Source organism: Epinephelus lanceolatus, chromosome 22, assembly GCF_041903045.1.
Source record: "Epinephelus lanceolatus isolate andai-2023 chromosome 22, ASM4190304v1, whole genome shotgun sequence".
Lineage (NCBI taxonomy): Eukaryota > Metazoa > Chordata > Actinopteri > Perciformes > Serranidae > Epinephelus > Epinephelus lanceolatus.
This window is the reverse complement of record NC_135755.1, coordinates 7,338,905-7,360,555: the sequence shown is the minus strand read 5'-3', so window position 1 is coordinate 7,360,555 and position 21,651 is coordinate 7,338,905. Positions and strand designations below refer to the sequence as shown.

At 41.9% G+C, this 21,651-nt stretch overlaps 5 protein-coding genes across 5 annotated transcripts in view; 4 read left to right on the top strand and 1 right to left on the bottom strand.

Annotated features, from left to right (window-relative positions):
• LOC117245837 (uncharacterized) overlaps positions 1-21,651 on the top strand; it is a 277,287-nt gene that overhangs the window by 27,475 nt on the left and 228,161 nt on the right. The gene's annotated exons all lie outside the window — the stretch shown is intronic.
• LOC117245847 (uncharacterized) overlaps positions 1-21,651 on the top strand; it is a 301,333-nt gene that overhangs the window by 130,783 nt on the left and 148,899 nt on the right. The window lies entirely within an intron of this gene.
• Positions 1-21,651, top strand: part of LOC117246011 (uncharacterized) — a 148,297-nt gene that overhangs the window by 76,429 nt on the left and 50,217 nt on the right. The window lies entirely within an intron of this gene.
• Positions 928-6,673, bottom strand: LOC117245874 (uncharacterized). The gene is made up of 2 exons (XM_033609459.2): positions 6,421-6,673; positions 928-3,295 (listed from the first exon to the last, which is right to left on the bottom strand). The coding sequence occupies exons 1-2, from the start codon at positions 6,611-6,613 to the stop codon at positions 2,049-2,051; spliced, it is 1,440 nt and encodes a 479-aa protein (XP_033465350.2). The 5' UTR covers positions 6,614-6,673; the 3' UTR covers positions 928-2,048.
• LOC117245720 (uncharacterized) lies at positions 8,001-20,329 on the top strand. The gene is made up of 2 exons (XM_078163867.1): positions 8,001-8,262; positions 14,677-20,329. Exons 1-2 carry the CDS (start codon positions 8,070-8,072, stop codon positions 16,806-16,808), a joined length of 2,325 nt encoding a protein of 774 aa, XP_078019993.1. The 5' UTR covers positions 8,001-8,069; the 3' UTR covers positions 16,809-20,329.

The following is a 21,651-nucleotide window of genomic DNA, read 5'->3' as shown; positions in this document are numbered from 1 at the left end:
TGGGTTTCCCACATTTATTTATTTATGGTCTGTCACGATATCAACATCTGGTACCCCATATCGTACCCCACGACTTGCACCGCTGCTGCTGAGGAAAAAAGAAGGCAACTCATGAAGACTTCTGCCTGCGCTGCATCCAAAACCCGTAAAAACCTCTGAATTTCAATAGGGGACACAGAGGGTTCATCCTAAAACCAGATTTCGCATCCATGTTTCCCTCACTTGCGTGTCTTCCTCGCGTCTTAGCTCCACCCTCGTAGGACACAGGGAGAGATGCGAGGATGAAACGCTAGGAGAGAAGAAACGAGGAGATATATCTTTAGAGAAATGAGACGTCCTTTCCTCTGAAGCATCATGGGAAGCGACTGTTTCTAATGACGGTGGCAGCTGATCACAGCTGGATCAGCTGTCAGGAGGCTTTATGCAGCTATAGAAAGTTTTAATAGAGTTTGTTACTGCACACACATAATGTTATATATACATATATAATGATACAGATACAGATACAGATCCAGTTCTCAGTAGCAGAGCAGCAGTGTTATCTCTCTAACAATCACCTGCACATGAACAACAACCTGTGTACTGTATTTATAATCTGTCCTGTGTCCTGCTCAGAGTCACACAATGTGTGTATATGATTTATTCATTATTAACATCTGCATATTCTGATTGTGAGATCATCATTTAATAACATAGAATATGATCATGGTGTCTTTGAACACTGGAAATAATTCATTGGGTCAAATGTTTCAGGGAAAATTCAGACTGTAACTCATCAACCCGACGTCTCAGGAATGATCAGCCTCAGTGTGACTGAATGAAAATGACGGTTGGTGATGATAAAGTGTTTCTTGCTGACAGACAGGCTCTTTGATTGTATCCATAATAAAAGTTGATGAGGGAAATAACAGATCGTGAAGAGAAAAGTTTTCCCAATAAATGAAGAAAGTCGTTTATTTTGTTTTCTTGTTCAGATTTTTAACTCGATGGTGAAACAGAAAAATAAAATATAAAACTTGTCAGTGACACATTTGAGTTTAATCTCTTATCTGTCTTCACTGTATGAAACTCTAGTGATGCTGGGGTGTATCAGATCAGTCCCATCAGCTGTCCAATCAATAACTGATATCCAATCAGGGTGGTGTGTCGGTTGGTAAAAGACTGCCGCGAAGGCTGCACTCGTGTATCCTTGCTTCCCTCTCCCCTGAAAGCCTCCTCTCTCCTCGGAGTGCATTTAACGAACTGAGACGTCCTACAAGATGGTGAGTATCGATCGATTTGCGGGTCAAGTGATCAAGAGTAGAGGACGGAGTCGTCGAGGAGGGATATTGGGATGAACCCAGAGAGTTTAAAGTTGACTGAGGTTCTCTGTTCTCCTTCCAATCATTATCACTGTCATCTGTCTCAGGATCAGGAGAGTCTTCCATCTTGTCATCAGCCTCAGGTTGAAAATGTGTATCTGGCTGATTCTGGTCCTCCAGAGTCCTCTCTTTCAACTTCTGTTTCCATCTGTGGAGCTGAGCTGCTGGCTGGAGGCTCTGCCTCTGTGCTCTCCTCAGTTTGTGTTTGATGAGGCTGTTACAGGACTGACCAATAACACACTAATGGTTTCAGAGTTGTTCAGGCCAAGTGAATCTTTTTTAAAGATTATTTTTTGGGGCTTTTTGCCTTTAATATACAAGACAGTGTGAAATGGGGAGACAGAGAGAATGGGGGGACGACATGCAGCAAAGGGTTACAAGCCGGAGTCAAACTTGCGACCACTGCAGCGAGGCATCATCTCTATACATGGGGCACTAGCACTATCTACAAAGCCACCGATGCCCCCCAAGTGAATCTTTCGTGGTGACAAACAATGCAGATGAAGGTTTCTCTCCTGTGCAGGTTTTCACGTGTTTGTGTAACTGTCCAGTCTGTGTTAAAGAGTTCATACAAACCCTGGCACTGAAAAGTCTTTGTCCTGTATGAGTTCTCATGGTTGCTGTTACAATTTTATCCCAAATAAAAGTTTTAGGGTTTATTTGTTTTTTTCAAACTGGAAAGCTGAATCACTTTTCTCCTTCATGAGTTCTCATGTGTCCAAGGAAATTTCCACTTTGACTAAATGACATTCCACAAATTGAACAGCTAAAAGGTTTCTCTCCTGTATGACACATCAAGTGTACCTTAAGAACTCCACTGTCATCAAATCTTTCCCCACACTTATAGCAGCTGAATGGTTTCTCTACTGCATGACATTTCATGTGTTTCTTCAGATGTTGAGATTGACGAAAACTTTTCCCACACTCAGAGCAGCTGAATGGTTTCTCTCCTGTATGAGATCTCATGTGTATTTTCAGATTTCCTCTTTCACGAAATCCTCTCCCACATTCGGGACAGCAAAACGGTTTCTCTCCAGTATGACATTTCATGTGTATCTTCAAAGCTCCACTGTGACTAAATCCTTTCCCACACTCAGAGCATCTAAATGGTTTCTCTCCTGTATGAGATCTCATGTGTGTCTTAAGACCTCCACTGTGACAAAATTGTTTCCCACAGTCAGAGCAGCTAAATGGTTTCTCTCCTGTATGAGATCTCATGTGTGTGTTCAAAATTCCACTGTGTCTAAATCGTTCCCCACACTCTGAGCAGTTAATTGGTTTCTCTCCTGTATGAGATCTCATGTGTATCTTCAGAACTCCACTGCGACTGAATAGTTTCCCACACTCAGAGCAGTTAAATGGTTTCTTTCCTGTATGAGCTCTCATGTGGTCCTTCAGATGATGATTTCGACCAAATCTTTTCCCACACTCAGAGCATCTAAATGGTTTCTCACCAGCAATCAAATCACTGACAGAGACTTCATCATTTTTCAGAGAGTTTAAACCTGACTGAGGTTCTCTGGTCTCCTTCCAATCATCACTGTCATCAGTCTCAGGTTCAGAAGATGCTTCAGGCTTGTCAACAGTCTCTGGTTGTAAATGTGTATCTGGATCTGAGTTCCTGGTTGGTTCTGGTCCTCCACAACCCTCTTCTTCTGCTTCTGTTTCCATCTGCTCAGTGTGTCTTTGATGAAGCTGTGAGGACTGAGGTTTCTCTTCATCATCTTCACTCTTCACAGGGACAGGAGTGGATGTGAACTTGGTGATATCATCCTCCTCCAGCCCTTGAAGCTGCTCTCCCTCCTGACTGATCCAGAGTTCCTCCTGTTCCCCTTTAATGTGTGGAGGCTCTGGGTCCTCCTGGTCCACACTGGAGCTCCACTCCTGCTGCTCAGGGGGAACCTCTTCTTTAACCACCAACAGCTGCTGGATGTCTGCAGGAAACAGTAAACACACACACACAGACACACACACACACACACACACACACACACACACACACACACACACAGATGTTGGAGGTGAGAAATGTTGTCGTTCATTCACATCACAGTTAAAAAACTCCTTCCTGAACTTCTACAGATCTCTGAGCATCAAACAGCTTCACAGTGTTCACTCAGCTGTGTCAAGACCAAAACACACCTGTGGTGAACAACAGAAGACCCCCTGCCCCTCCCTTGTTAACCCCTCACTTACAGTTAATGCACGTAAATCGAGCGCCCTGCAGAGCAGCATCCACGTCTCCCTGTGACCTGCATTCATGGACAGCCAGGTAAAGATAGTGTTTGCCCTCAGCCTCTGTATTGTTGTTACTCTTGTGAGATTAAACTATTAAGACATCTCATACAGCCAGCCTAATTTAGGCAATAACCCACCATTTAGTTTAACAACAAGTAAGCTAGTCTGGCATAACATCACACCATCTCCCTCCAACTCTCTGGCTGATTCTGGTTCACCAACTTCCTGCTGTGTTCAGAGACAGACACTGAAATGCTTTCCCACTTCCACATGTCTTTAAAAAACAAAACTCAACTCAAAATAATGTTTAGATCTCCCACGTCTTGGCTCTGATCATTCATTTAAATAAAGCTGAAATGCAGTTTGGTGCTGCACATGCCTTCACATGCTTTTCATAAAAATATCAAAACATAGCCGACCTGATCCGTCTTTGGACTCTTGCTTGAGGAACCCAGTTACATACCGACACTCAGTCGCGGTTTGAATCACACATGTTATGACGGAATGATGAAAACAGGAAGAGGCCAAGTTGCTTTTCCTGTAAATTTAACTCCTATCTCACATAAATTTTCTAAATAGGCCTACACAGTTTCGTCTCTGGTGCCCGTCTAAATAAACATGTGCCATATTAAAGAACCGTTCAGCCCTGTGAAACGTAACAAAGAATATTTTCACAGGATTCGAACACACTCCAGCATGGGAAAATAAATTATAGGCGCACAAGTAACGTGGTGCGCCACTATTGCAACACCACTACACAGAGAGACACAATAAAAATCCGACAACATACAGCCAGCTATGTCTTAAAATTGGGAGACAGTCAGATCAACTTGTGACCACACTGTCCATGCACTGAGGAACATTTTACAATCTCACTGCTTTCCAATACAAAAAGCAGCAGTTTAAATCCACATAATTCATAAACGTAACGTAACGTTATTGTTGTGCTGCAGGTCGACAAAGCCAGTATTCATATACTCATGTGGAAATACTTTATTTAAAATTAAGCAATAAAGCAGCAGCTGTATAATAGATTTATCTCTAAGATAAATTATCTATTGATGTTGTAGCATTAAGGCGATTAAAAGTGTACAAATATGACAAACACTAGGCTGTATATGTGGTATGGAAGTCCACTAACTCCTGCAAAGCGTTTTAGAGAACCGAGGTGAAGTTAGTTTGACTTTGGATATTCGATGGATATTCGGATATTCATTTTGGGTTCAACCGTGATTTCCACCTCCCTCTCATAGGCAGAAAACAGTGAGCAAGATAGAAAAGGGCTAATACCCCCATACCCCCATTACTGGACCCAGACACCCCACACCAGTGTAGAACGGTTTTGCCAAGTGGGCCTAATAAGGCACACCTCTTTATAGATGGGTTTCATGCTCTTTCTATTTTATCTATTATCCAACATCAAACTCACTTCACCTCAGTTTTTACAGTCACATACAGTGCACGGTGCACTTCCAAGGGTGCACTGTGCACCTTCTTCTTGTCTTCAACAAATAAAATAGACCTGTATCTTTTGTAGCATTTTGACACATGAAACAAAAAGTTTTCTTTTACTCAAACCCCACAAAAGAAACCATAAAACCCATAAAACAGGTCCCTCAACACCAAAATTGAATTGTTTTTACCTAGTTTCTGCAGAACAAAAGAATTACACAATACTATACAAAAATTCAAATACAACAGTAATCAGTTTTAAGAAAGTATATATTTTTTCCACCAAAGAAAAGAAATGTTCCGCTCCGTTCAGTCAGTTCAATCCAGTTCAAACAAAAAACTCCACTCCGGGATTTCCAAATAACATATCTCCGTTACAGTCAGTTCAATCCACACAGATCGCTGAACAAAAGAAAACTCCACCCCACGTTTTCCCGCAAACAAGGAAGTGAAGAAAATCCACTCTTCACTTTGACTCAGTTCAGTTTCAAAACATTAAATCAACACAGTCGAATGTTCCAAATAAGGAATGAATGAAACGCAGAGTAAACCCCAGCTGTTGCCAACTCATGGGACCGTGGGTGAATGCCGTAACGCTCTGGCGTTATTTCGGGCGTGGAGGCTCTGTAGGATCTCTTGATATCTGTGGCGGAATCTCTGAGGTGAGGCCGGTGGCCGGATGGATGATATTCCGCGGGGAAGCGCACCTATTTTGCGGACTTTGAGCGGTGTAAAATGCCGTGGTAGGCCAAATACGCAGAGGACTTCTGATTCATTTCTCACTCGCCAGCATCTCTCCTCATACTGCCAGGAGCGACATAATGAAGGGGCCGGTCTACCTGGGCTCAGCTGATCGAGCCATCCCACTGGCCGATAGCACCAGTGGGTGTGTCTGGAGGTACCTCAGTGTCTGCGGCACAGTGTCTGGAGGTGAGCAAGCCATCAGCTAACTGTCTTATGAAAAAAATATATAATAATAAAATATACAGGTTCGCCACACTTTATACATTGGAAAGCGGAGGCAAAAGTGAACAACATAGATGAAAAACCTGGCCATTTTTGTTGTTTTGATTTCTCCGATCTTTTATTACCGATTCCGATTTTGTAAAAACAACGTGATCGGCGCCGATCTGAGGTTCGGATCGGGACATCCCTAATTTCTTGGTTTACATTAAAGATACGTGATTTTCAGTGTTTACTATATATTAAGGTTACAACATGACGTTATCTTGCGTTACATTTATGAAGTTACTGGATTTATACAGCTGCTGCTTTATTGCTTAATTTAAACATCGTCAGACTGAATATTTATTGAACAAAGCTGCAGTTCTATCATTAATAATGAACTTGTAATGTTTAATGAACAAACCTGCTCTGTGTAACCGAAGCTGAGGGTTGAAAACAGCGTCCAGTAGTTTCCGTTGTCGCTCGTTCTCCTCTTTTGATCGACAAAGTTCCTCCTCGTACTCTGCTATCGTTCTTTCAAACAGCCCAAATATCTCTTCAGCAGCAGCAGTTAGTCGCTGCTTCACCAACGCTCTCAGCATTTGGACTTTAGACATGTTCACACTTTAAAAACACAACAAAGAGACTCTGCTAACACACCTTTCTACCAGATGCCATCTTGTTCAAACAGTGTGAAGTCAGGAGCAGTGAAGAATACAGCTTCCGGTACAGATTAGTTCATGGACTTCAAAATAAAAGTCCAGAAGTGTTCCTGGAATTACATGCTTACTCGGGAGGATAAATGATTAAAATACACTTTTGAAAGAATGACATTTATGGTGCTCTTAAAGTGTGTAATGAGAACAAATATCTTGGTCATTATATTGCCAATGATTTATCTGATGATAGAGACATCCACAGACAGTGTTGGAAGTTGCATGCACAAACTAATATGCTTGCTCACAAATTTAGTATGTGTTGAGTTGATGTAAAATTAGCTCTTTTCAGAGCATTTTGCACTCTGCTATATACTGCCCACTTCCTCCTATAGGAGGAACAATATGCACAACAAATTTAATGATCCATTGCTTGTGGATGCACTTGTATCCTCTGCCTGCATCTCACTCTCTGCATCACCTTCAGCCACAACATCAGAATCCATCTCTTCTTCCTGTTCTGTCCATTCTCCCTCAAAATCAGTCTCTCCCTGTAAAGTCTCTTCTTCTACCCAGTCCTCTGTCTTTCCCTCAGTTTCCACTTCCTGCCATTTCTCCTCTGTTCCCTCAACATCTGGACCATCTGGCTTTGGCTCATGCTCATTGTTGTTGCTTAACCATATGGCTTTTAACGTTACAGTTTCAGCTGAAAATAACAACAGAAATAAACGGGTTTACTTTACTACATATCCCTGCTTTTCGAAACACTTTCTACCTGGAAGGCTTAGACCAACGTCACCGCCATTCAGTCTGCGAAGACATCATCAATATTCATGTGAGCCCTGATGGATTATGTGTTAAAGGTTTGATTTTATTTCCTCAGTGTTCCACTTATGGATCCCCTGTGTAAACTGTTTATTAATATTTAGTGATCTTAATTGTGTGTCCTTGTGTACATGGTCTGTGTGGATTTTATCATTGTCTTTATCTTTTTCAATCTTTGTAGTATTTTACTGAGTTAACTAATGGATTATGGTATACACTGGAAAGTGCCTCGATTAATCCACTCCAAGGATTTTTTGCATCTCTCCATCACATTTGTTGCTTCCATACTACTTTTGTTTATTTTGCATATGTGAAAACAAAAAAACTAAACTAAAAAACAATTGATACGGTTCAATAAATGTCATTCTTTTAAAAAAGTGTATTTTAATAATTCGTCCTCCTGCATGTGCTTTTCTGAGTAAGCCTGTAATTCCATTAACACTTCTGGACTTTTATTTTGAAGCTGATTAATTCATTTACCCCGGAAGCTGTACTCTTTACTTTTGCGAATGTCACACTGTTTGAACAAGATGGCGTCTGTTAGAAAGGTGTGTTAGCAGAGTCTCTTTGTTGTGTTTTTTAAAGTGTGAACATGTCTAAAGTCCAAATGCTGAGAGCGTTGGTGAAGCAGCGACTAACTGCTGCTGCTGAAGAGATATTTGGGCTGGTTGAAAGAACGATAGCAGAGTACGAGGAGGAACTTTGTCGATCAAAAGAGGAGAACGACCAACATCAGAAACTAATGGACGCTGTTTTCAACCCTCAGCTTCGGTTACACAGAGCTGGTTTGTTCATTAAACATTACAAGTTCATTATTAATAATATAACTGCAGCTTTGTTCAATAAATATTCAGTCTGTCGACGTTTATACGCCGCGTTAGCTTCTCTGGTGTCGTTAGCTTCTCTGCTGTTTTCAGCGTCACTAGCCTTTATGTATTAGTTGTCGTTTTTCGTTTCTTTGGATATTCAATACAGACAAACTATCTATAACAGCCTCGTGGGATTTTTATATTTTTAAGGGATACAGGTATCATGTTTGCTTCCTGTGAGTAGGATGCACTGTATCTGGTTTTCATATATGTATTTTGAATTTATCTGTTTTTACACCTAATTTTGAAACGCGGACACAGTCATGCCTGTTTTATGTTTTACTGCATCATACATAAAATTTGTTAAATTATGATTATGATTATGACTATGAAATATAATTGTAACTGTTGAAACATTGATGTGTTCATCATAATAATGTTGCAGCTGGTCAATGTGGAGCAAACTTAAATGGATTGTAATGGATCACTCACGAGCAGGAAAAGGTCCGTTTATTAAATCACCAAAATTGGTACCGTGACAACACTACCAAGTACTGTATGAAGAGTGCCTTGCAATAAAAGACATGGCGGGGACATCTGGGTTCTCCTGTGTCAAGCCCAAGCAAGGTCGGATTGCCGATGCATTCAATAGCATAATGCCATACCAATCGACGTCCAGCAGGCACAAAGACATTACAAACGCTATAATGTACCATACTGCTAAACACATGATTCCCGTGTATTCAGTCACTAAAGAGGGCGTCCAGAAAGTGGTTCGGACTCGTTTTCTCTTTATATAAAGAATGCTTAGTTTTCACAGAACCCATAGTTGTATCATATCATATCGGTACTACTCTTAAATGACATGCAGCCTCCCGCCACTAGTGGGTGCTACAGAGCCGTCAGACAGCAGTTCCCCTCCCCGGGTAATGCTCGAGCAGACTGGAGTTTTAAAACTGCACGGTGGGAAATAAGGGCGATGTCCTCGCCAAACTAGCGCAGTTTGGCAGTACTTTGATGGAGAAAATGAATTCAGCAGCAATTAATCTGTTTTGAGTAGTAAGTTATTGTCAGATAGTGTGCAGGTTTACGTTCATACTGCACGGAGCAAAAGGCCTCTCATTTCAGCTGAAATTTAATTAGAATTTAGATGTTGTTTTATCAACTTTAAAGTGAATTGCTATAATTTCTGTCATTTCTGTTCTGTGCCCCACATTTCAGAGGCAGTTTATTTATTTTTTATTTTAGTGGTTAACTTTTGACTGAGTTACCGTTATGTTCACATTCATAGCGCACGACGCAAAGTGTCTCCTACTTCAGCGGCATTTAAAATCCGCCATGGTTGTTGAAGATTGTGATTAAAGGCTTCAGAAGGGCTCTTGATGCACACAATATTTTTTGGGACAATGTTTCAAATACTTAACAATAAATTGTGCTAAATTTTGGCTGTTTTCTGAGTGTTTTCCCTTTTTCAGACTAGTTTACTAGTCCTTGTTAAAATTTTTGTTAAGTGGACAGGAACATCCCTACCATTCGCTGTTTGGGCGAGGTTGTGGTTAGGGGGAAACAGAGTTCGATGGGCAAACTCATTGACACAACACCAGCATTTTATTTTCTCAGGCTGCCAGTAATCAAACTTGATTTGCGGCAAACTCTCACATCCCATGGACAATCATTCTCACATAATTCACTTGCTTTTGCTCGCCTGAGCAAATAAAGAAATAGATAAAGTCTAGCCCAGCTAGTGACTGCTGTGAATAGGGCAGCTGACAACAAGGGAAAGACCATGTGACCGCTTGGAAAGACAGCTGACAGGAGGGAAAAGACCCCAAAGGTGCTGGCATGGGTTAGCAACCCATGGTAGCAGTGGTGAGGCCTAGCAGCCTTACTACAACCAAAATTAGCTACAGCCAACATAGGAAAAATACCCCAAGAGTCAGCGAGAGCAGGGGTGGAAGATGACTCACAGGTGGATTACACGATAACAGACATTAGAAGGGACACGACTACGCATTGGATCTGTGACTCAGTGAAGGATAGGGGCATGGACCTATCCACCAGGGCTAGAATTAGCAGCACTCAGGGCAAGGTGAGCGCATCTGTAGAGGATAAAAGTAGCACAGTTGAGAAGAAGATGCTTCAGGTTTGTCCTTGTGGCTGGCAGAAAGTAACATCAGTTAAAGGCTTCAGAACTCATCAGGGAAAGAAGAAGTGTGTGGCAAAGAAAGGGTAAAGTAGCCGCATTGATCAGTACTTCCTAAGAAGTCAGCCAAGTCAGTCGGGTGAAGTCCAGCGGCAGGTAGAAAACCACAGTTCGCAGGATATCAGTAACGCTGCCACTGAGGAGGAGGGGGTAGTAAGAGAGGATGCAGGTGATACTGAGGCCAGTGTGCCAGTCAGAGAGAGAACCATGGAGCAAAAGGTTAGAGTTAGATGGCCTAGGGCAAATGACAGTAAAGAATGGGAGATAGTTAATAGAGATTTGTCAGTAATCTTAAGTAGGCTTAGAGGAAATGCAATAGAAATGTTAGAAAAGATGAGAGATATAATTTACTCATATGGTGTAGAGAGGTTTGGGCTGTATGAGAGAAAGAGGAGTGAGAGGGTACAGTCAGGTAAATCTAGGCGGCAAAGAGAAATAGAGGAGCTAGTCAAGGAAAGGAGACAGTTAAGAAAGGTGTGGAGAAAGGCTACAGAAGAAGAAAGGGAAAGAATTAAGGTGTTGCAAGAGGAGTTGAGAAGCAGGCTAGCAGTTCTTAGAAGGGCAGAGCATCTCAGGAAAAAGAGGAGGAAGAAGGAATATGCTAGGACAGGTTTTTTCAGGGACCCTTTTAAGTTTGTTAAAGGATTGTTCAGCCAGGAAAAGGGAGGGCAGCTCAAAGCAGAAAGGCTAGAGGTTGAAGAATATTTGAGAAATACATATTCAGATTTAGAGAAGAATAGGATAGTAGGTTTCCCACCCGATATCCCTCCATTAGGAGGGATAGAGCATGAGATGGATGTCAGACCACCTAGGTGGAAGGAAGTTCAGGAGGTGGTCAGGCATGCAAAGGCTTCTTCGGCCCCGGGGCCTAATGGAGTCCCCTACCAGGTTAATCAAAGTGCGCCTGCTACCCTTAAATTTTTATGGAAACAGCTAAGAATAGTTTGGGAGAAGCAAATTATACCAAGAGCATGGCGTAGGGCAGGGGGTGTCCTCATTCCTAAGGAGAAGGAGTCTGTGGACCTTAGCCAGTTCCGGATGATTTCTCTCTTGAATGTAGAGGGGAAGATTTTCTTTAGTGTAGTTGCGCAGAGATTAGCTAGCTACTTAGAAAGGAATAGCTTAATAGATACCATGGTGCAGAAGGCAGGAATACCAGGTTTTTCAGGGTGTTTAGAGCATACTAGCATGATCTGGCACCAGATTCAGGAAGCGAAGATTAAGAAAAGGGACCTGCATGTAGTATTTTTAGATCTTGCAAATGCGTTTGGTTCAGTACCGCATAGCCTCATTTGGAGTGCGTTTGACTACTTCAGAGTGCCACAGGTAGTTGTTAACTTAGTGAAAGCATATTTTCAGGATATTAGGTTGTGTCTAAGTACAGCAGGTTTCACAACAGGTTGGCAGAGGCTAGAAATGGGCATCATGGCAGGGTGTACAGCTTCTCCATTAGCATTTACTATGGCAATGGAAGTAATCATCAGGGCTTCTAAGTGGGTGGTAGGTGGAGAGAGACGGCAGAATGGGTTGCATTTTCCACCAGTTAGGGCTTACATGGATGACATGACACTGGTGACCACAACAATGCCATGTACAAAGAGGCTACTAGAGAAGGTAAATAAGAACCTCAAGTGGGCCAGCATGAAGATCAAGCCTAGTAAATCTAGAAGCATCTTGATACGTAGAGGGAAGTTAAGTGATAGGAAGTTTGTCATAGATGATGAGAAAATCCCAACAATGAGGGAAAAGTCAGTAAAGAGCTTAGGTAGGTGGTACAATGTGGAGTTGAATGATGAGGAACAGGTGGTGAAATTTAGGAAAGATGTGGCAGAAGGATTGGATAGAATAGATAAATCCGAACTTCCAGGAAAGTTGAAGTTGTGGTGTTTGCAATTTGGGCTATATCCTAGGTTAATGTGGCCATTGTCAGTTTATGAAATTCGAATATCCGTAGCGGAGAGAATTGAAAGGTCGGTTAGCTCCTATATTAGGAAGTGGTTGGGCGCTCCTAGGTGCCTAAGTAGTGTTGCATTGTATGGAAAAGGGATACTTCAGCTGCCAGTATCTAGTTTAACAGAGGAATTTAAATGTACCAAGGTCAGGACAGAGCTGTTGTTATCTGGGAGTAAAGACGTGGTAATTAGGAGTGTGGTTCCAAATCCAACCAAGGGGAGGAAGTGGAACCCAAGATCGGCAGTTCAGGAGGCAGAGGCAGCTCTTAGGCATGCACAGATTGTAGGTAATGTTCAGTTTGGCCGGGGAGGCCTGGGGCTTGGCTCAGGCAAACCGGTATGGAGTAAAGCAGGTCTCAAAGATAAAAGAAAGCTGATTGTAGAACAGATACGTAGACAGGAAGAGATGCTAAGGGGTGCAAAGGTAGTGGCCCAGGCTAAACAGGGACAGTGGTTGAATTGGGAAAGTGTAGAGAAGAGGAAGCTTGGAGGGACCTGTGGAGTATGGAGGAGAATCGTATTAGATTCCTGGTAGGGGCTACATACGATGTGTTACCAACCCCCCAGAACCTAAAACTGTGGGTAAATGAGGATCCATCATGCCCATTGTGTTCACGTACCGCAACCTTAAAGCTTATTTTGTCAGGCTGTAAAGTTAGCTTGTCACAAGGCCGATATACATGGCGACATAACCAGGTGTTGAAATGTTTAGCTGCAGGCATCGAAGGGAAACGAAGACAGGTGAATTCGGAAGGTGTTAAGGATAGGAGTTTAGTAATTCAGTTTGTCCGTGAGGGAGAGAAATACAGAAGGGATAAGTTAGTGAGGAGACAAGGGTGTGGCCGCCTAGAAGGTGCTTGTGATTGGGAAATGCAAGTAGATTTAGGGGGAAAGCTTGTTGTTCCCCAGGAAATAGTTTGTACCAGGCAGAGGCCTGACTTAGTGTTGTGGTCAGTGAGTCAACGGATAGTTTATTTCATTGAGCTGACAGTTCCTTGGGAAGACTCAGTGGAAGAAGCCTATGAAAGAAAAAAACTTAGATATGCAGACTTAGGAGCAGAAGCTGAGCAGCGAGGATGGAAGACTAGGATTTGTCCAGTGGAAGTGGGGTGTAGGGGATTCATAGCAAGATCAGCTGTCTCGCTCCTGGGGGAACTCGGAGTGCGGGGACAGAGTTTGAGGAAGACAGTGAGGGAAATGTCAGATGAAGCAATTAAATGTAGCCAGTTTATCTATAAGAGAAGAAATAATGTCAGTTGGGGGCCAGCAGGGGGAACTACTAAACAGGGCACATAACTCCTTGAAATCAGGTGGAGAGATTCACTTCCTCTCAGGAGGAAATCCAGGAAGAGGAAGTATTTAAGTGTGGGAGTGGCCTATTTGAATCCATTTTGTTTGAGGCCATGCGGCAAGGTGAGTGTGCTTGCTGATCCTGTAAGTTCATTTAGCTCCTTTAACTTTAGCTTACATTGTAGTTATGCTATGTAGCGTGTGAAACAGAGTATGGTGAATGTGCTAGGAAAGGCAGTATCAGCATTGCTTCTACCTGGAGCTCGCATGTACGGAGCCTGGGTTTGGTTGAAGATGGCAGTGCTGTTTGGGCTGAGAAAGCCATGTGTAAGTAAGGAGGAAGTCCAGGAAGAGGAAGGTTATTTAAGTGTGGGAGTGGCCTATTTGAATCCATCTTGTTTGAGGCCATGCGGCAAGGTGAGTGTGTTTGCTGATCCTGTAAGTTTATTTAGCTCCTTTAACTTTAGTTTATATTGTAGTTATGCTATGTAGCGTGTGAAATAGAGTATGGTGAATGTGCTAGGAAAGGTAGTATCAGCATTGCTTCTACCTAGAGCTTGCATGTACGGAGCCTGGGTTTGGTTGACGGTGGCAGTGCTGTTTGGGCTGAGAAAGCCATGCATAAGTAAGGTAAAGGAGGTTATTGGGTTGGTGCAGGGAGGGGAGCAGTGAGACCTGGCATTAGGGGAGTGTCTCTGGGACGCTAGAGATCACTGTCTAGTCTCCTGGAGGTGTCGTGGGACCAACTAGACGAAACACTGGTGAAAGGAGGTTCCCACCCGATGACCCCAAAGACACGTTAGTTATCACTGCTCATTGGTTTGTATAGTTAAGCCTTGCCATATTAGCTTCTCATAGGGCTTAGGTTTTTCACTGAGTGTTGATCCTTTCTCTAGAGCACAAACTTCTTGTGTTTATTTGAACTGTTTTTACTGTTTCCTGCAGACGTCCAGCAGCTGTTGGTGGTTAAAGAAGAGGTTCCCCCTGAGCAGCAGGAGTGGAGCTCCAGTGTGGACCAGGAGGACCCAGAGCCTCCGCACATTAAAGAGGAACAGGAGAAACTCTGGATCAGTCAGGAGGGAGAGCAGCTTCAAGGGCTGGAGGAGGATGATATCACCAAGTTTACCTTCATTCCTGTCCCTGTGAAGAGTGAAGATGATGAAGAGAAACCTCAGTCCTCACAGCTTCATCAAAGACACACTGAACAGATGGAAACAGAAGCAGAGGGAGAGGACTGTGGAGGACCAGAACCAGCCAGGAACTCGGATCCAGATACACATTTACACCCAGAGACTGATGACAAGACTGGAGAGTCCTCTGATCCTGAGAACTCCAGTGTGGACCAGGAGGACCCAGAGTCTCCATACATTAAATGGGAACAGGAGAAACTCTGGATCAGTCAGGAGGGAGAGAAGCTTCAAGGGCTGGAGGAGGATAATATCACCAAGTTCACATCCACTCCTGTCCCTGTGAAGAGTGAAGATGATGAAGAGAAACCTCAGTCCTCACAGCTTCATCAAAGACACACTGAACAGATGGAAACAGAAGCAGAGGGAGAGGACTGTGGAGGAGCAGAACCAGTCAGGAACTCATATCCAGATACACATTTACAACTAGAGACTGATGACAGTGATGATTGGACGGAGACCAGAGAACCTCAGTCAGGTTTAAACTCTCTGAAAAATGATGACGTTCCTGTGAGTGATTTGATTGCTGGTGAGAAACCATTTAGCTGCCCTGAGTGTGGGAAAAGATTTGGTCGAAATCATCATCTGAAGGACCACATGAGAGCTCATACAGGAAAGAAACCATTTAACTGCTCTGAGTGTGGGAAACTATTCAGTCGCAGTGGAGTTCTGAAGATACACATGAGAGCTCATACAGGAGAGAAACCAATTAGCTGCTCTAAGTGTGGGGAAAGATTTAGACACAGTGGAATTTTGAACACACACATGAGATCTCATACAGGAGAGAAACCATTTCGCTGCTCTGACTGTGGGAGACGATTTGGTCACAGTAGACTTCTGACGACACACATGAGATCTCATACAGGAGAGAAACCATTTAGGTGCTCTGAGTGTGGGAAAAGATTTAGTCACAGTGAAGCTTTGAAGATACACATGAAATGTCATACTAGAGAGAAACCGTTTTGCTGTCCCGAATGTGGGAGAAGATTTCGTGAAAGAGGAAATCTGAAAATACACATGAGAACTCATACAGGAGAGAAACCATTCAGCTGCTCTGAGTGTGGGGAAAGTTTTGATGACAGCGGAGTTCTTAAGGTACACTTGATGTGTCATACAGGAGAGAAACCTTTTAGCTGTGGAGGACCAGAACCAGCCAGGAACTCAGATCCAGATACACATTTACAATCTGAGGCTGTTAACAGTCATGATTGGAAGGAGACCAGAGAAACTCAGTCAGATTTAAACTCTTTGGAAGATGATGAAGTCCTTGTCAGTGATTTGATTGTTGGTGAGAAACGATTTAGGTGCTCTGAGTGTGGGAAAAGATTTAGATGCAGAAGAGATTTGAAGAATCACATGAACACTCATACAGGAAACAAACCATTTAGTTGCTCTGATTGTGGAAAATTATTCAGTCGCAGCGACAGTCTCAAGAGACACATGAGATCTCACACTGGAGAGAAACCATTTAGTTGCTCTGAGTGTGGAAAAAGATTTAGACACAAGGGATATCTGGCAGTACACATGAGATCGCATACGGGAGAAAAACCATTTAATTGCTCTGAGTGTGGGAAAAAATTCAGTCACAGTGAAAGTCTGAGGGCACACATGAGATCTCATACAGGGGAGAAACCATTTAGCTGCTCTCAGTGTGGGAAAAGATTTAGTTTCAGAGCAGATGTGAAGACACACATGAGCTCTCATACAGGGGAGAGACCATTTACCTGCTCTGTGTGTTGCAGAAGATTTGTTCAAAGTGGAGATTTGAAGAAACACATGAGATCTCATACAGGGGAAAAACCATTTAGCTGCTCTGAGTGTGGGAAAAGATTTGGTTACATGAAAAACTTAAAGGCACACATGAGATATCATACAGGAGAAACCATTTAGCCATTCAATTTGTGGAAAATCATTTACACAATGTGGAAATTTACATACACATATGAGGAGAACTCATGAAGGGGAAAATTGATTCAGCTTTTATTTGGAAAAAGAATTTAGAAACAACCATGAGAACTCATACAGGACAAAGACTTTTCAGCTTCAGTGTTTGTGTGAAATCCTTTACACAGATTGGACAGTTATACAAATACACTGAAAACCAGTGATGATTGGACGGAAACCAAAAAACCTCAGTCAGATTTAAACTCTCTGCAAAAGGAAGTAGTCCCTGTCAGTGATTTGATTGTTTCTGAGAAGCCATTTAGCTGCTCTGAGTGTAAGATTTGGTCAGAGGGGACATCGGACGTTACACATGAGATCTCATACAGGAGAGAAACCATTTAGCTGCTCTGAGTGTGGGGGAAGATTTTGTCACAGGCGCCATCTGAAACGTCAAAGTCAGTTTTATTGATGTTGCACATTTCATTTGACATTTCATTCTTCAACCGAGTCGACTCCGCTGATCCCTCTTCTGCCACACCAAGGACAGCATCTTTCATTCCGCTGAAGGACGTTACAGCACACATACATACTCTGGAGCAACAGACTGGACACACATTGTCGCGCCGTGCAACTCAAGTAAGAGAGCCACAGTCTGGGCAGAGACCTTAAATTTAGCATGTGATTTAAGTGTGACTATTAACTGTGACTGTGAACTTTTCCTTCCCGATACCGATTCTGATCCCTGAACATTAGGTATCTGCCGAAACCAAGTACCAATCTGATACCAGTGTGTAAAATAAAAATGGGTGGGATATGAATTGTTTTATGTCTCAACTCCTAAAACTCTATGTAAAATATTAAGAAATAAATACATAATAGTAGAATGAATGCCATAAAACTTTTTCATAATAATTATTATCCAGTGTTGACACAGATCAAGACACAGGTTAAAATGCAGCCACACAATTTGGTAAAAAAAAAAAACATTTTAAAGGCTACAGTAGAATGTAGGGCTTGTATTAACAAATACAAAAATTTTCACCAGATGACTTAAAGTAAGAAAATTAAAAAATAGTGGCGTGGCTTTTACTCACAACAACTACAGAGGCTACCAGCTTCATTTGAAACAGACTACATCATAAAAGGGCCATTATTTATTAATCCCTCTGTGTTTTTATATTTTTACTTTTTAACCGCTCCCGTTGCCTTGATAAAGTTAACACATCATGTCGTCATCTCAAACTCAGCACTTCCAGAACTTGTTTCAAATTAAAAGCCCCTTATAATCTCAGCTGAGAGAGTTCCTCCATTTTCTTTTATTGTGAAATAAACATTTGTAGGAACTTGGTTGTGGAGGATACAGTAGCTTGTATGTTTACATACGGCACTTCAAATGGAGCTCCTGCTGTCTGGTTGCTTTTTACGTTACTACAACAACATTTCGGCTGACACATGAACAGACACAGTGAATGAATAAAAATAGGACAAGAATAACCCAATGACATCACACACATAATGAAAAATGACCGGGGATAATTGGTGAGTACCATTGTGTAGTGTGTCATGTCTGTCAGCCAAGTCACGGCACGATTTTATGACTCCACAATCGTGTAAATGTCACATAGTGACTTTCAGAACTGACAGAAAAGTCGTGTAGTGTGTACCAGGCATAAATCCTCCTTTACCGTTTCTCCCTCTTGCATGTTGCTCATTTTCAGTGTGTGACTGCAGTGTGTGCATGGGAGGGGGAGAGACAGTGAGAGAGGAGCGAGCGGAACGGAGCAACGAGCGGAGCTTCAGAGCTTCTGAAGCAAAACAAAAGCTTACATGTTCTAAAAAAAGAGAAAACATCACATGTCCTGCGATGTGACTATTGCACATGTGCACATCGCGATGTTCAAATGATAGTGTGCGTGGTACCGGATTGGTCATAGGCTGTACTCACCGATGCCCGATGCCGCATTTTAGGCAGTATCTGAGGCATTTCCGATACTGGTATCGGTACAACTCTAATCAGTACCAGAGTTGGGTATAGAGTACGTTGATAAGTTTTTGCAGTAATGAGTAACCTAACGCGTTAGTTTGCTGTTTGAGTAATCAAATACTTAAGTACATTTTCAAACAAGACATCAGTTACTTCCGTTACTTTTAGAATGCTGGTCCTTCAGCTCCGAAACAGCAACGGCTGTCGTTTGGTTCTAATAACGGAGATAACGTTAAACTTATCAGTCTGAAAGAAGCCACCGAGCTTGTGGCTCGCTACGTGGTCGGAGAAATGCTGCCATTGTCTATGGTGGAGTCTAAAAAGGTGGAGGAGGACTCGCTGACAGACATATTTCAGACTCAGGACTTGCATTATGCCTGGTACACGCTACATGCTGGTACTCACCAATTATCCCAGACGTCTTTCACGCCGTGTGTGATGTCATCGGGTTATTCTTGTCCTATTTTTATCAGTTTGACTATTATTTGAGTCACTGTGTCTGTTCATGTGCCAGTCAACATGTTGTTGTAGTCACCTAAAAGCATCAGCAGATGGCAGGAGCTACATTTGAAGCGCCACACGTAAACTGTCAAGCTACTGTATCTTCCACAGGAAGTTCTGACAAATGTTTCTGCGATATGTTAACTTTACAAAGACAACGGAGCGGATAAAAAGTAAATATATAAACACACAGAGGGATTAATAAATAATGGACCGTCTATAATGTAGTTTGTTTCAAATGAAGCTGGGAGCCTCTGCAGTTGTGTTGAGTAAAAGCCCCACCGCTATTTGTTAATGTTACTACTTTATGTCCGACCATGAGGATGTACCATTGTTTGCTAGCTTGATGCTAATGACAGTAACGTTAACTCAGCGGGTTGACAAAGTGCCTCTGCTGTTTCACACCATCATTTCCCCCTTTTACTTTGTGTGGTAACATCCCTAGAGGAAATATTAAAAATGCTGGGGTGTTGTTGTCATACAGTTGTCTACTGCAGCAGATTGTTCTGTGTTTCTACTGGTCAAAGTGACAGCTGTGATGGGAGAATTGGATCTCAGTGAAGGGCAAGTGGTCCATAACTTTAATTTTCAAGACAAAAAAAAATGTAGGCTTAGCGCCCTGTGGTCCATTGTCCAATAGGAAATGTAGAATACTCAAAAGTACTTTAAAAGTGCTTGAGTTACTTTTCTCAGGGAGTAACGTTAGAAGTACTTTTAAAGTAATTGAGTTACTTTACTCAGGGAGTAACGCAGTAAAGTAACTGGTTACTTTTTTAAAAAGTAATGCAGTAACGTACTTTGATTACTTTTAAAGTAACCCTTACCCAACACTGATCAGTACCTGGCGTGACGTGACGTGTCCCCCAGGAGGTCACGCCTGCCGTTTTCTCTGTCTCTTTCTCTCTCCTTTCACACTCACACACACGCAGAGACCCACTTGCACGCTTTGATTTGTTGCTTCTAATTAGTCAGTTTAGTATGTTTATTAAGTGAACAGCTTGTGATTCTTGACTCATAATTGTTTAATAAACATTTGTGACTTTACTAGAGCAGTCCTCTGTGGTGATTTGTGCATTGTTTTTGTATCATTAGCTGGTTGTGATGGTCAGTGCTCGGGTTCACACCTTCTGAATTATTTGATCGTTAATATCCACCTATATTAGCAAACTGAGATGAGGATTTTTCCCTTTTTTGTCTAAATACCAGTTGGTCATTGATCCCTGTATCCAGGGTTGTGCCCTGGAATTATTAATACACATTAATAATATATTTCTTAATTAATTACAATTAGTAATTAATAATCAATAACCAACTTGCCTTTAGCAAATCCTTACAACAGGTAGGAGTTTAAAAGTTTGTAAACAACCTTTTCCAGAATTTTCCCCAGAAATGGAAGGTTTGTAATTGGTCTATAGTTTTCTAAAATAAAAGGATCAAGATTATCCTTTTTTAACAGAGTTGTAATGACTGCATGTTTGAGACATGGGGAAAATTCCAGAACATAAGGAGGTGTTTACAATCTCAAGTACGTCATCAACTATACAGCTAAAAACATTTTTAAAAACTAAGTGGGCATTAGATCAAGAGAGCATGTTGCAGAACTAAACTGCTGCACAATCTCCTGTAGTTCATGGGTTGAAGAGAAATGGTCAGACTCACCAGTAAGGGAAGCCACAATATTATTCCGATTTTTTGAGATTTTGGAATTAAAGTACAATGCAAATTCATTACATTTATCAGAGCTGTGGAGATCCACAGGAATTGATCTAGAGGGATTAATTAGCTAATCAACTGTGCTAAAAAAGAAACTTAGAATTATGTAAATTTTCAGTGATAATTTGAGAAAAGTACTGCTCTCTAGATAGTTTCACTTCTTTGTTGTAAAAATTGAGCATATCCTTATAGATATCATTGTCAACCTGCAATTTTGACTTACGCCACTTGCGCTCACATTTACGGCAGTTTCTTTTCAGGGCCCTGATTCTCTCTACATTTGTCCAGGGTGCCTTTGATTTGCCCGACATATATTTAATTTTTAGAGGTGCTATGTCATCCATAATTTCTGATACTACAAAGTTCCCAAAAATCAAAGAAAGGTTCCCGCATACTGTATCGCTCTCAGTCAAACATTTATTGGCGTAACGTTTCGGTCGATGTGACCTTCATCAGACAAAAAATACTACAAAGTTAAAATTATTAATCAGACTGTTACATGGAGACAGGGAAGGCAAGTTAACATCAAAGTTAACGCCCAAAGGTGATCTAGTTGTCATGTGAAAAGACATGACAGTCCATACAAGAGAGAAACAATTTAACTGCTCTGAATGTGGAAAAAGATTTCTTCACAGTGGACATCTGAAAAAA